Source organism: Dasypus novemcinctus, chromosome 2, assembly GCF_030445035.2.
Source record: "Dasypus novemcinctus isolate mDasNov1 chromosome 2, mDasNov1.1.hap2, whole genome shotgun sequence".
Classification (NCBI taxonomy): domain Eukaryota; kingdom Metazoa; phylum Chordata; class Mammalia; order Cingulata; family Dasypodidae; genus Dasypus; species Dasypus novemcinctus.
This window is the reverse complement of record NC_080674.1, coordinates 106,170,703-106,185,926: the sequence shown is the minus strand read 5'-3', so window position 1 is coordinate 106,185,926 and position 15,224 is coordinate 106,170,703. Positions and strand designations below refer to the sequence as shown.

The 15,224-nt window shown below is 33.7% G+C and overlaps 1 protein-coding gene across 7 annotated transcripts in view; it reads left to right on the top strand.

The window, feature by feature from the left end:
• The window catches only part of SLCO6A1 (solute carrier organic anion transporter family member 6A1), a 205,668-nt gene that overhangs the window by 146,223 nt on the left and 44,221 nt on the right, over nt 1-15,224 (top strand). The window contains exon 10 of one of the 7 annotated variants that reach the window (XM_071209186.1): nt 4,967-8,615. The exons of the other annotated variants lie outside the window; for them this stretch is intronic. Coding sequence (XP_071065287.1) covers nt 4,967-4,987 — 21 coding nt within the window. The 3' untranslated portion in view covers nt 4,988-8,615. Of the gene's footprint in view, nt 1-4,966; nt 8,616-15,224 lie in introns of those variants that run through there. 7 annotated transcript variants of the gene reach the window in all.

Here is a 15,224-nt window from a genome sequence, read left to right as displayed (position 1 = left end):
CTTTTTCTTTTAAAGAATAAAAAGAAAGAAATTTTGTTTTGTGTTGCCATAATACAAAGGATTTATGGGAATTGGGAATGGAAAATAAGACACACTCCTACATTAGAACATCCCTCCGTCCCCCAAATTTATGATTTTTAAAGCAATGGGTGGCTACCATCTATCTCTTGCCATAGCAAAATTGAAAAATTGATTTTTGAAAGACACAGACTAAGACATTTTGTCTTCCTCTCATAAGGTTTATGTTTAGTTCTAGCCTACCTATTAGCAGTGATCATCAGTTCCCAAAATCTTCAACCACAACTTTTCTCACACCTATGGGACTGTCCAGTACTATACTTGTGATCATCTTTCATTCAGATTTTCCTTTTGCTAAGGAATTCAAGTTGTCCACTTCACACAATCTTGCTGTTTCTCTATTCTTGCTCCACATTAACTCAGAAGTAGAAATCACTTCTTTTATTGTTTGCCACAAATCATCTTACACAGAAAACCTTTATGAGCATATCAAACTTCCCAGGAAGATAAGAGTTAGAGAGGTTTCATATGGCATCAATATAAATGACTTGAAATTGAATATATGTTATACCTGTTTGTTCTTTACAGGACCTGGGACTATTTAATAATCTTTTGGGTTATTACCACTTGAATTCCTTACTGGGGCTTCTACCAATTTCCAGACTATTTTTTCTTACTTTGTCACGCAGAGCAGTTGATCACTATACCACTTGTTTGACTCTACGTTAATTTTTTATGGCCAAATTTGCATAAATTTAGCTTTCAGCTAAACAATGGATTATCTATTCCAGGCTTTACCTATTAAGTGGCATAGAAGGATTGAGCCAGGTGTTAAAATCCTGTCTTTCAATTTTCCCTCTATTTTTAGTCTTCATGAGAGGGACTAACCAACAAAGTGGTATATTTCTTGATTCACAGAATTTATGCCACCTTCCTTACATGTTCATCTACAAAACAATTAATTTCCCTATTACATAAAAATCAATTTCATTATAAGAAATTAGCATACTTTCCAACATTTAGTTCCTCAGGGTAATGTTTTCACTGGCCTATGATGCATTAATATATGTTCACATTTTTATTTAACATTAACATTAAAAACTTTTAAATCTTTCTTCAGTGATATATTTAAAATGATGTTTAAAATCTTTAAATTATGTTACTGAAGATAGTTTAATTGAAAGACATGATGAACTTCCATATACTAACTATCCATCTTCAAATTAACTCATGAAAAATTTTTCTCTATCTATACTGCAAACTACTTCATCTCCCATATTTTATTTTGAAAAAAGTAAAGGAATTTTTAAATGTACTTGTTGTCACTGTAGTAGAAAGCCTTTTGTTCCCTTGGTATAGTCTGGAGCCAAAGGCCATCTAGTATAGAGTTCCAACTTCTCTTTCCTGGGGAACTCTTTTAGGAGCTCCATTTATATTTCATAAAACTATTCATAATTTTCTTATATTTCTCTAAGGGAAAATTAAAAATGATAAAAGTAATCTGCAAAATAATCACTAAAATTGCATGTGGTAAGAGTTGAAAAAATTGACAAAATAAATTATTTTGGACAAAGATTGGATGCCAGAAATGACCCAAAGGAAGAATTAAACTTGAAAGACCTAATATCTGTGAAGGGAAATCTATATTAGCGAAGCTATGATTTGTAAAATTTCATCTCCATGGAATTCAGTAATGGATAAAATATATATTAAATTCAAATATGTAAAGTTTCAGGAAAATGGCAATAGAATAGACAGGCAGAGCTCAACTCTCTTACAAAAAACAATACAGAACCAAAAGCTGTCTGAGGGACCTGCTTTGAGGATCAGCAGACCATGCCAGTGCTACACAAACTCACATGTGGGTGAGGGATAGAGACAAAGAACCCAAAACAATAAATGTGAATTAACAAAACCCTGCTACGGCTGGGAAAGGCTCCACAATTCCAACCCCAAATATATTAAGTTGGGTTAAAACCTCTCACTCATTGCAGCTGACTGAGAGGGAAACAGACATCTTCCTCCCTGTCAGCTGCTACAGGGAATAGGGAGGGAGATTGGGTGGGCTTTTCTTCAGTGATTCAGCCAGCAGAGCCTTCTTTGAATCTAAGCTCTGGCCAGATCAAAGCACAAGAAAATTGAGAATTAAACAATTTCATGGAAAGGTATGTCAGTGTTGACAAGCACATTCTGCTTACCAGTCTGGAAATTGCATGGACCAAAACTGCTTTTGGTTCTCTCTGTACTCCTGGCAGAAAATCTGCACCACATTAGTGAGTTCCTGGCCTGATTTTGGTAACAACATAGGCAATTTTAAATTTTAGAATAAGTTGAACCAAATACTAAGGAAGATCTGTGAACAAAAACAATAGGCAAGACAAAGAAATTGGCCATCAGAGTAAATTCAGTAACATATTCATATGCCTAGACATCAGCAAAAAATTACAAGCCAGACTAGGAAACAGAAAGAGAGGAAGAGATAGCCCAGCCAAAGGACAAACTAAATATTCTGGAGAGATACAGTATTTAAGACAATCAGTGAAAATCACACAACTCTCCTAAATCAATTCAAAGAATTTAAAGAAAACATTACAAAAGAGATAAAGTATAGTAAGAAGACACTGGATGAGCATAAAGAACAAATTGAAAGGCTGCAAAGGAAGACATGATGGATGAGATTAAAAACACACTAGCAGCAGCATGGGAAGTGGATGTGGCTCACTGATAGAGTGTCCCCCTACCATGTAGGTGTTCCAGGGTTTGATATCCAGGGCCTCCTGGCCCATGCACAGAGCTGCAGTGTGCAAGGAGTGCCATGCCATGTAGGGGTGCACCCTGCATAGGGGAGCCCCATGCTCAAGGAGTGTGCCCCACAAGGAGAGCCACCCCACATGAAAAATGCAACCTACCCAGGAGTGGCACTGCACACACCGAGAGCTGACACAGCAAGATGATGCAACACAAAAGAGACACAGATTCCCAGTGCTGCCTGACAAGAATGCAAGTGGACACAGAAGAACACCCAGTGAATGGACACAGAGAGCAGACAACGGGGGGCAGGAGGGAAGGGGAGGGAAAAAACTAAAATAAATCTTTAAAAAAATACACTAGCAACAACTAATAGTAGATTTTATTTGCTTAAAGACAGAATTAGTGATTTCGAACACAATAACTGACATGAAAAATACAGTAGAACTAAAAAAGAATAAAAACATGTAAAAGAGTCTTGGGGAATTAAATGATAACAGAAAATGCACAAACATACACATTATCAGAGTCCCAGAAGGAGAAGAAAATGGAAAAGGGGCAGAAAGAATATTTGAGGAAATAATGACCAAAAACTTCCTAACCCTTAGGAAAGACATAAATATCAATATCAAAGAAGGCCAATATACTCCAAACAGAATAATTTTGAATAGTCCTACCCAAAACACCTACTATCCAGAAGGACTAATATCAGAGATAAAAAGAGGATTCTGAAAGCAGCAAGAGGAAAGCAAAGCATCACATAAAAGGGAAACTCAATAAGATTAAGTGTTGACTTCTCATCAGAAACTATGGAGGTGAGAAGAGAGGGGTATGATATATTTAAGGTAATGAAAGAGAAGAACTGCCAGCCAAGAATTCTGTATCTGGCAAAACTCTCTCAAAAATGATTGTGAGGAAGTGGATATAGCTCAAGCTGTTGGGCACCTGCCTCCCAGCTTGGGGAGTCCTGGGTTCAGATCCAGTGCTTCCTAAAATAGGTGAGCAGACAATGAGCTGATGCCATGAGCTGACACAATGGGGAGACACAACAGGCATGGAACAGGTGTGGCTCAAGTGATTGGTTGCCTGCCTCCCATCTGGGAGGTGCTGGGTTTGGTTCCCAGTACCTCCTAAAGAAGATGAGCAGACACAGCAAGAAGAAACGGTGAGCAGGCACATCGATCACAAACAGTGAGCAGATAGATGAGGGAGCCATCTCAGGGTGGGGAGAGAAAATAAATTAATGTATTTTTTTAAATGAGAATGGGTACAAAGTCTTCACAGACAAACAAAAACTGATAGAATATGTTACCAAAAGGTTAGAATTACAAGAGATACTAGCAGTAGTGCTGCACCCTGAAAGGAATAAACAAGGACAAGAGACTTGGCAAAGATTGTAGAAATGAAGATTATTAGGATGGGTAAATCACAGGGTAAAAAGACTGTGGTACGATATGACAACAGAAAGTGAAAGGCCAAAATAGATGAAGCAAGTAATGCCTTTATAGTAATAATATTGAATGTTATTGGCTTAAATTCTCCAATCAAAAGACATAGACTAATTGAATGTTCAAAAAATATGAGCCATCTGTAGGTTGTCTAGAAGAGACCACAAATATAAGGACATAGCCATGTTAAAAGTGAAAGGTTAGAAATTATGTTCCATGAAAATAGTAACCAAAACCAAGCTAGAATGGCAATAATAATATTGGAAAAAATAGATTTTAAATGCAAAACTATTATAAGGGGTGAAGAAGATGATTATATATTAATAAAAAGGGTATTTCACCAGGAAGAAAAAATTATACTAGATATTTATGCACCTAAACTCAGTTCCCAAAGATCCGAGGCATACAATGTCAAAACTGAAAGGAGAAATAGATGTCTCTACAATAATAGTTGTGAATTGCAATATACCACTCTCAGTATTGAATAGAACATCAAGGCAGAGGATAAATAAACAAACAGAGAACTTGAATAATATGTTAAAAGAACCAGAGCTTAAAGACATCTATAGAGCATTGCACCCTAAAACAGTAGGATATACTTTTTTTTTAAGTGCTCAGGTTTCCTCCAAGATAGACTATGTTGGTTCACAAGACAAGAGTCAATTAATTTAAAAAGATTGAAATTATAAAAAACACCTTATCTGATAATAATGGAATGAAATTATACAGTATACTTTCTCTGGCCATAACAGAATGAAGCTGGAAATCAATAATGGATGGAAAAAGGGAAAATTCATAAATATATGGAGATTAAACAACACACTCTTCAATAATCAGTGGGTCAAATAATAAGTTGAAAGATCATTCAGCAAATATCTTGAGAAAAATGAAAATGAGAATACAACATATCAAGACCTATGGGAGACCTCAAAGGCAATGCTAAGAGGGAAGTTTATAGACCCCAATGTTTACATTAAAAAAGAAGAAAGTGCTAAAATTGAAGATCTAACTGCACACCTGGAATAATTAGAAAAATAACAGCAAACCAATCCCAAACCAAGGTGAAGGAAAGAAATTGTAAAAATCAGAGCAGAAATGAATGAAAACAAGTAAAAAAATCAAAGAATCAAGAAAGTCAAAAGTTTTCTCTCTGAGAGGATCAACATAATCAAGAAACTCACAGCCAAAGAAAAAAAGAGAGAAGATGCAAATTAAAATCAGAAATGAGAGGTGGGTCATTATCACTGACCCCACAGTAAAAAGAATCATAATGGATACTATGAACAACAGCATGCCAAAAAAACTAGACAATGTATAGGAGTTGTACATATTCTGAGAAATACACAAATCACCTACGCTGACACTAGAAGAAATAGAAGAGCTCAGCAACCAATCATAAGTGAAGAGTTTGAAACAGTCATCAAAAACTTCCCAAAGAGGAAAAGCCCAAAACCAGTTGGCTTCACATTAGACCATTCAAAGATGATCTAGTACCAATCCTGCTCAAGCTCTTATAAAAAACTGAACAGGAAAGAACACTACCAAACTCATTCAATGAAGCCATCATCACCCTAATACAAAATCAGATAAAGATACTAAAGTAAGAAAAAGAAAATTATAGCCCAATATCTCTGATGAATATAGATGCAAAAATCCTCAACAAAACACTTGTAAATCGAATCCAAAAGCACATTAAAAGAATTAAACACTATGGTCAAGTGGGTTTTATCCCAGATATTGAAGGGTTGTTCAACCAAAGAAAAACAATTAGTGTAATAAACCCCATTAATAAATTGATTATAACGCTAATTGAAAAGAAGAAAAATCTTCTCAATTAATGCAGGAAAAGCAATTGACAAAATACAGAAAACCTTCTTGATAAAAACACTTCAAAAGATAGGAATATAAGAAAGCTTTCTCTATATGGTAAACTGCATATAAGAAAAATCTACAGCTAGAATTGTACTCAATGAAGGTAGTCTGAAAGCTTTTCTGCTGAGATAAGGAAAAAAAACAAGGATGCCCACTCTCACCATTATTATTCAATATTGTGCTGAAAGTTCTAGCTAGAGCAATTAGGCTAGATAAAGAAATACAAGGCACCCAAGTACGAAAGGAAGAAATAAAACATGAATTGATTATATGATCTTATATCCAGAAAATCCTGAAAAATCCACAACAAAGCTACTGAACTAATAGACAAGTACAGCAAAGTGGCAAGATACAAAGTTAATATGCAAAAATCTATAGTGTTTCTATACACTACGTGCAATCTGAGGAGGAAATCAGAAAAATATTCCAATTATAATCGCGACTAAAATAATAAAATATTTAGGAATAAACACTCTAGGATGTAAGGGACCTATATTAGGAAAACTTCAAAAAATTGCTAAAAGAAACCATAAAAGACTTAAATAAATGGAAGGACATTCTGTGTTAATGGATTGGAAGACTGAGTATCAATAAGATGTCAATCAATTCTACCCAAACTGGTTTATAGATCCAATGTAATCCAAATAACAGTCCCAATAGCCTTTTTTGTAGAAATGGAAAAAACAATTATCAAATTTATTTGGAAGGGTAAGGGGCCCCATGTAGCCAAAAATCTCTTAAAAAAAAGAACAAATTTGGAGAACTCTCACATCCTAACTTTGAAGCATATTACTTAGCTATAGTGTGAAAACAGCATGGTATTGGCATGAAGAAAATTGACCAATGGAACCATGTCAAGAACTCAAAACTACACCCTCACATCTATAGTCAAGTGATTTTTGACAAAGCTGTCAAACCCATCTATCTGGGCCAGAACAGTCTATTCAACAAATGGTCCTGGGAAATCTGGATAGCTATATCCAAAACAAAGAAACAGGAGGTCCCCTCACACATTATAGAAAAATTAACTCAAAATAGATGAAGCACCTAAATATAAAAGCGACAACCATAAAAATCCTAGAAGAAAATGAATGAAAACATCTTCAAGTTCTTGTTGTGGAGGATAGTTTCTTAAACTTTCCACCAAAAGTATGTGCAAGAAAAGAAAAAGTAGATAAATGGGACCTCATCAAAATTAAATGCTTTTGCACCTCAAAAGACTTGTCAAAAGGGTGAAAGTGCAGCCAACACAATGGGAGAAAATATTTGGCAATCACATATCTGAAAAAGATTTAATACTTATGATCTACAAAGAGATAGTACAACTCAACAATAAAAAGGCAAATTATCCAATTAAAATATGGGCAAAAGACTGGAAATGAAAATTGTCAAAGAAGAAATACAAATGGTGAAGAAACACATGAAAAAATGTTCAACATTAATAATGGTTAGTGACATGCAAATTAAAACTACAGTGAGATATCATTCACACCCATTAGAATGGCCACTATAAAAAAGTTGGAAAACTGTAAGTGTTGGAGAGGATGTGGTGGGATAGTAATGTTTATTCACTGTTGGTGGGAATGTAGAATGGTACAGCCTCTGTAAAGGACTATTTGGCAGACCCTAAGGATATTGAATATAGACTTGCCATATGACCCAGCAATACCATTACTAGGTATCTACCCAGAAAAACTGAGAGCAGTGGCATGAATAGACATCTTCACACTGATGTTCATAGAAGTTTTATCCATGATTGCCGAAAGTTGGAAGCAATCAAGGTGTCCATCAACTGAAGAATGGATAACTAATTGTGGTGTATACAAAGGATGGAATATTATGCAGTGGCAAAAAGAGAAATGAAGCCATGAAGCATATGACAGCTTGGATGAACCTGGAGGACAATAGGTTGAGTGAGGCAAATCAGACTGAAAGGAACAAACACTGTATTATTGCACTATTATGAACTAAACATATTGTATAAACTCATGGAATTAATAACTAGAATATAGGTCACTAGAAAATAGAATGAGGGTAGGGAATGGAAAGCTGATGGCTAATCTGTGCAGAATTGGTAAAAAGTTGTTTGTAAATCTTTGAAAATGAATTGATATGGTGAAATCACATCATAATGTTTTTCACTAGCAAAACAATTATATGGGTATTACAACAGTTAAAAGAGTAGGTTTAAAGTTATGTGTATTACTAGAAGGAAAGCTAAAAATGTAACATGGGACTGTAAAAAATAGTGAAACCTCATGTAAAATATTAATATGGATGATTTTTCATATATAAGACTCTTTACAGCATATGAATACAAATATACTAGAGAGAAGGAAAAATGGCAGCTATATATGGCAGGAGTAGCATAGAGAGATTGAGAGGTGATGAGGTTTTTTTGTTTGTTTTTTGTTTATTATTATTAGAATAAAGAAAATGCACTAAAAATGATTAAAGTGATGAATGCACGACTACATGATTATACCAAATACCATTATTTATACACCTTGTATGAATTATGCTTTTTAAATATATATCAATAAAATTGATTTGTTTTAAAATTTTTAAAAATTCAAACGGTGAAGAATTGAAAATAATTTTAACAAATTGAAAAGTTTTTTAAAGAGAAATAGTGTATAAAAATGATCAAGTTTGGAAATGTGTTAATGCAATTCCTTCTGGAAAATAAAATATTTTCTTCATGAACATATATCATCTATGAAATAATTCTGGCTAAATGCGTATATTAAAAAAATTATCAGGGTCAACGTGTTAGAACTCGATGTACTATTATTGTTGTTACTTTGTACAGTCAGTTTTCCCTTATATTTTTCCCTTATATTTAGCTATTTCCTTGTATTTCCATGCTTTCATTTAGGATTATTTTCTTTCTATCTGAAACAATTTTATTTCACCTACATTTTTGAAAAATATTTTCTCTCAGTATGGAATTCTAGATTGGCAGTGATCTTTCCGTTTTAGGATGCCATTATATTGTCTTACACCCTTGGTTGCTTTTAGGATTTTCTGTTTGTTTTTTAATTTAAGCAGTTTTATTTTGATGTGCTTTGAAGATCTTACATTTATTTTGCTTGTGTTTCACAGTACATCTTGAATCTGTGAATTTTTGTCTATCAAAATTATGTCTATAAGTTGGACAATTCTCTACTATTAGTTCTCCCTCTTTCTATTTCCTTTTCTTCAGACACATAATAGTTCACTATACTACATAACAAATTACCACAAACTTAGTGGCTTTATAACATATCCATTTATAAGTTTCCAGTTCTAAGGTCAGAAATCCAGAAATGTTCTGACTGGGTCACCTTCTCAGAGTCTCACTGAAATCAGGATTATGGCTGAGCTGTGTTCTTTTCTGGGGACTCTGGTGGAAGAATTGATTAATTTTAATGTAATGTACATATTTTTTAACTAGCTATTTTCAAGATGTTTTTCTTTAACTTTGCTTTTCATCAGTTTAACTATGATTTGTCTAGGTTTTGTTTTCTTTGATTTTATCCTGTTTGGGTTTCGCTAAGCTTCTTGAATTATGAATTTATGTTTTTCACCAAATTTGGGGTGTTTTCAGCATTTATTTTTCCATTTTTTTCTATCCCATTATCTTCTCATCTCATTTTGGAACTCTAATTTTACATATATAAATTTTGATATTGTTCCACAGATTGTTGACAATCTGTTCATTTTTGTTTCCACCTTTTCTCTCTGCTCTTCAGAGTGGACAAATTCTATTGGTCTTCAAATTCATTTATTCTTTTTTCTCTTGTTTCGATTCCACTGCAGTGCTGATTCAGTGAACTTCCTATTTTAGGTAACACATTTTTCACTTCTAACAATTCTGTTTGTTTTTTTATTGTCTTAATTCTCTTCTTGTAATTCTCTCTTTTCATCATTTCAAGTGTGTTTTCTTTTACTTTATGGAGCATGCTTATAATAGTTACTTCAGTCTTTGTCTGAAAATTACAGTATCTCATAATCTCAGGAGTGAAAACTGTTAATTGTCTTTTATGTTGAGAATCGGTCATGATTTTATGCTTCTTTGGATATCAAATATATTGAATTATATCCTGGTCATTGTGAATATTGTGTTCTGTAGATTCTGAATCTTTCAGTAATCTGAAGAATATCAGTGTTAGGTTCAGACCATAATTTTTAACTCACCCCTCTGTGCAGATGTCTAAATGTTATTCCATTTTTAGGTCATAGGTATGCAGGTTTGGCTCTGTCCTATACATAAGAAATTCACGTGTCAGTCTGAGACTTGTGGTGGTTCAAATTTAATTCACTTCTCCAAGCATTTGTTATGTTGATTCGAGTCTGTGCTGCACATGTGTTAGTCTGAAACATGTAAGTGGTTCATATCTCAGTTCCATTCTCTAAACTTTTGCTATGCTGATTTAGGTCTATTTCATGCATGTATAGCTTTATACATAGATTTAGAGGATACCTTTCTCCGACTCTCTTCTTTCTAGCATTCTCTGCCCAATTCATGGTCCTCAGGAGTCCATTTTCTTGATTCCTTTCACCAGGAAAATGGGTTTTCTTAGAGTTTTGGGTCATTGACTCACTATTCTTTGAGTTGGGTCAGCTCTTGGCAAAAGCTGAGAGAAAACAACATAAACCAAAAGGAAATAACACACACACACACACACACACACACAAAACTTACCCATGTATGGACCACTTCTTCAAATTTTGATTTTCTCATCATGATCAGCCTGATTTCACTTACTTTAAAGCTTCAGATAGTTGCTTTCTATAGTTTTTTTTTTTATTTTAAAAGATTTTAGTTGTAATCAATAGGAGTAATGAGATTTGGATGACTTATAGTACCATACCAGCAAAGGAACTCTCACTGTTGATTTTAATTGCCACATTTTCATAATTCTGTTAAAAATAATGATGCAATGAATATCTTGAATATCCATGTTCTTTGTTGGAAAACTATGCAAGATACTTTCTGTTTGAAAATGATTGTGTCTTCTAATTGCATCTTTTAAAATTTATTTTTAAAATTAATTTCGTGTCCACCAAACATGCATTCTGACTTCCCCTTCCTCTTTCCCTGGTAAACTTTAATCTTTTTTCTGCCTCTGCAGACTTATTTTTAGTTCTCTCTTATATGTGAAATCATATAACATTTGTCCTAATGTGTCTTGTTTGTTTTGCTGAGCATAATATTTTCCATAGTGTTTCGTGTTGTAGCATATCTCAGAACTTCATTTTTTCTTATAGCCAAATAGTGTTCCATTGTGTATATGTACCATATTATGTTTTTTCCCATTCATTTGTTGATGGACACTTGGGTTGTTTCCACATTTATGTTATTATGAATAGTGATGCTATGAACATTGGTATACAAGAATCATTTTGAGATCCTGTTTTTCTTTTTTGAGTGTATATCTAATGTGGAATACCAGGTCATATAATAATTCTATATTTTACTTGTTGAGTAAAACCACCTTGTTGCTTTTCACAGGGGCTGCACCATTTTACATTCCCACCAACGATGTGCTAGAGTTCTAATTTATACATATTCTCTCCAACACTTGTTATATTCCATTAAAAAAAATAGTCATCCTTATAGGTATAAAGTGGTATTTCATTGTGGTTTTGAGTTGTATTTCCCTAGTGGATAATGATTTTAAATATCTTTTAATATGCTTATTTGTCATTTTTATATCTCTTTTGGAAGAATATGCATTTCAGTCCTCTCCTTTTTAAATTGGGTTGACTTTTTGCATTGTAGAAGTTCTTTATATATTCTGAATATTAAGCCCTTATCTAGTATATCTTTTAAAACTATTTTCTCTCATTCTGTAGGTTGTCTTTATAATTTCTTGATAATGCCCTTTGGTGCACAGAAGTTTTTAATTTTGATGAAGTCGAATTTACCTATTACTTCATTTGTTGCTCCTGCTTTTGGTATCACAGCTAAGAGTCCAATTCTAAATCCCAAGTTATGAAGATTTGCTTCTATGTTATTTTTTAAGGGTTTTAGAGTTTTACTTCTAATATTTAGATCCTTGATTCACTTTGAATTAATTTTGTATATCCTCTAAGGTATATATCTAACTTCGTTCTTTGCACTTGGATATCCAGTTTTCCCAATATCATTTGTTAAAGTGACTATTCTTTCCCCATTTCATGGACTTAGCATCCTATTGAATATCAATTGGCCATAAAGATGTGGATATATTTCTGGATTTTTCAATTCTGCTACTTGGCTATATGTCTATCTTTATGCCAGTACCACACTGTTTTGATTACTGTAACTTTGTAGCATAATTTATAATTGGGAAGTGTTAGTTCTCCAACTTTGTTCTGCCATTTCAAAACTGTTTTGGCTGTTCAGGGTCCCTTGCAGTTTTATATGAATTTGAGGATCAACTTTTCCATTTCTGCAAAAAAGTCTTCAGGTATTTTGATAGGATTTACAATGAATTTGCAGATCACTTTGGGTAATATTTTTAATTTATTGAGATTTCTCTTATGCCCTATTATATGTTCTATCCTGGAGAATAACCCATGTGCACATGAAAAGAATGGGGAATCTGATTTTTCAGTAAAGTTTCCTATTAGATCCTGTTAGATCTAGTTGGTTTGTAATGTTGTTCAGGTACTTTATTTTCTTCTTGATCTTCTGTATATATTTTACTATCCAGTACTGAAAGTAGTGTCTTGAAATCTCCAACTTTTATTGTCAAACTATTTCTCCTTTCATTCCTGTCAATGTTAGTTTCATATATATTGGGACACTGTGCTTTGGTGCATTTATGTTTATAATTGTTCTACCTTCTAGTTTAATTGATCCTATGATCAGTATATACTGTCTGTCTGTATTGCTTATAACAGTTTTTGATTTAAAGTCTATTTTGTCTGGTATTTGTATAGCCACCACAACACTCATTTGATTAATAATGCATGAATATTTTCCATACTTTCATTTTCAACCCATTGTGTCTTTGGGTCTAAGATGAGTCTCTTCATTACAGCACATAGTTGGGTCATGCTTTTTTATCCATTCTGCCAACCTCTGCTTTTCAATAGGAGAGTTTAATCTATTTACATTTAAGGTCATTAATAATGAGGCAGACTTATTTTGGGCATTTACTATTTAGTTTTTGTAAGTCCTATCTCTTTTTTTTTTTTTTGGTCAATTCTTTCCTCCATTACTGCACTCTTTATTGTTTAGATGATATTATTTATTTAAATTTTTTTCTTTTCATTAAGAAGCTTTGAGTTTATATAACAATTATGCATAAAATGCAGGATTCCCATATACAACTTGTATTAGTCAACCAAAGGGATGCTGATGTAAAGTACCAGAAATCTGTTGGCTTTTATAAAGGCTACTTATTTGGGGTGGAAGCTTACAGTAACAAGGCCCTAAAGAGTCCAACTCAAGGTAACCATAAGAGGTACTTTCTCACCCAAAGTCATTTGCCACATATTAAAGCAAGATGGCGGACATATGTGTGAGCGTTCAGCCTTCTTTCTTCCTCTTAAAGCTCTGTTGTCCCAGCTTCTTCCAATCTCTGCTGTAGGCCGGCATAAGGTATGTCTCTCAGGGCTTCTCATCTGCTTTGTTCTCTTCAGCTGAAAACTATCAGGCTCATCTCTCTTCCTGGAGTTTCTGCATGTCTATGGAGCTGTTCTCTTCCTCTGTGTTCTTCTCCGTGTATCTACTGCCATCCTCTCTCTGAGCAAGTGCCCGTATATATAGCCCACAAAGGGGGGAAAGGGGACTCAAACCAAATCACCCTAATGATGTGGTTGAATCAAAGTCCTAATCTTAACATAATTTATTCAAAGTCATCTCAGCTGAATCTAATACAATTAAAGGGTATCACAACCAGAAGAACAGACTAGTTTGAAAATATAATCTATCTTTTTTTTTGATTCATCAATAATATCAAACTGCCACACAATCCCACAATGAACGACTTGCATTGGTGTGGACTTTTTGTTACAAATGATGATGGCACATTTTTATAATTGTACTATTAAATAGAGTTCATGGTTTAACTCTGGGTTCAAAGTTTGTTTAGTGCAGTTCCATGGATTTTTTAAAAAATTTTATTCTGTTGCCACATATACAATCTAATGTTTCTCCTTTTCATCATATTCAATATATATTTCAGTGTTGTTAATTGTGTCCTCAATGTTGTGCTACCCCACCACTATCCATTATCAAAATATTTCCATCATTTCAAATAGAAACCTGGTACATTTAATACCTTAACTTTCCATTACTACCCTCACCCATCCCCTCATAACCTATATTCTAGATTCTAACACTATGAGTTTGCTTATTCTGTTTCAAATCAGTGAAATCAAACAATATTTGTCCTTTTGTGTCTGGATGATGTCATTCAACATGATTTCTTCAAGGTTCATCCATTTTGTTGCATGTATCAGGAATTCATTCTTTTCTAAGGCTGAATAATAATCCATTATATGTATTTTATTTATCCATTCATTGGTTGATGGACACTATGGCTGCTTCCATTGTTTGGCAATTTGGGGTAATGCTTACTTTGAACATCAGTGTGCAAATATCTATAGGATATTAGTGGGATTGCCAGATCATTTGGTAATTTTAATACTTAGCTTTCTGAAGAACTGCCAAACTGTCTTCCATGGTGACTGGAACATTTTATGTTGACACTAGCATTGAATGAGTGTTCCTATCTCTCCATATCCTCTCCAACACTTGTTATCTTCAGGGTTTTTTTTTTAATAGCAGACATTCTAATGAATGTCTATGAATGTATGATTCATAATGAATGTCTAATGAATGTATGAAATGGTATCTCTAGTGGTTTCAATTTGCATTTCACTGATGGCTGTTTGTCTTTTTTTGTTAAATTGAAATATTACTTTATATATACTGGATATTAATCCTGTATTGGAAATGTAGGTTGTCTTTTACTTTCATGATCCAGTGCTTTGATCAAGTTTTTAATTTGGATGTAAGTTATAAGAAACCATTGCCTTACACAGGTCCTGAGGGAACTTCCCTAAGTTTTCTTCTAGAAGTTTGATTGTTCTAGTTCTTATATTTAGGTCTTCCATCCATTTTGAGTTGATCTTATAAATGGTGGGAAGTAGATGATC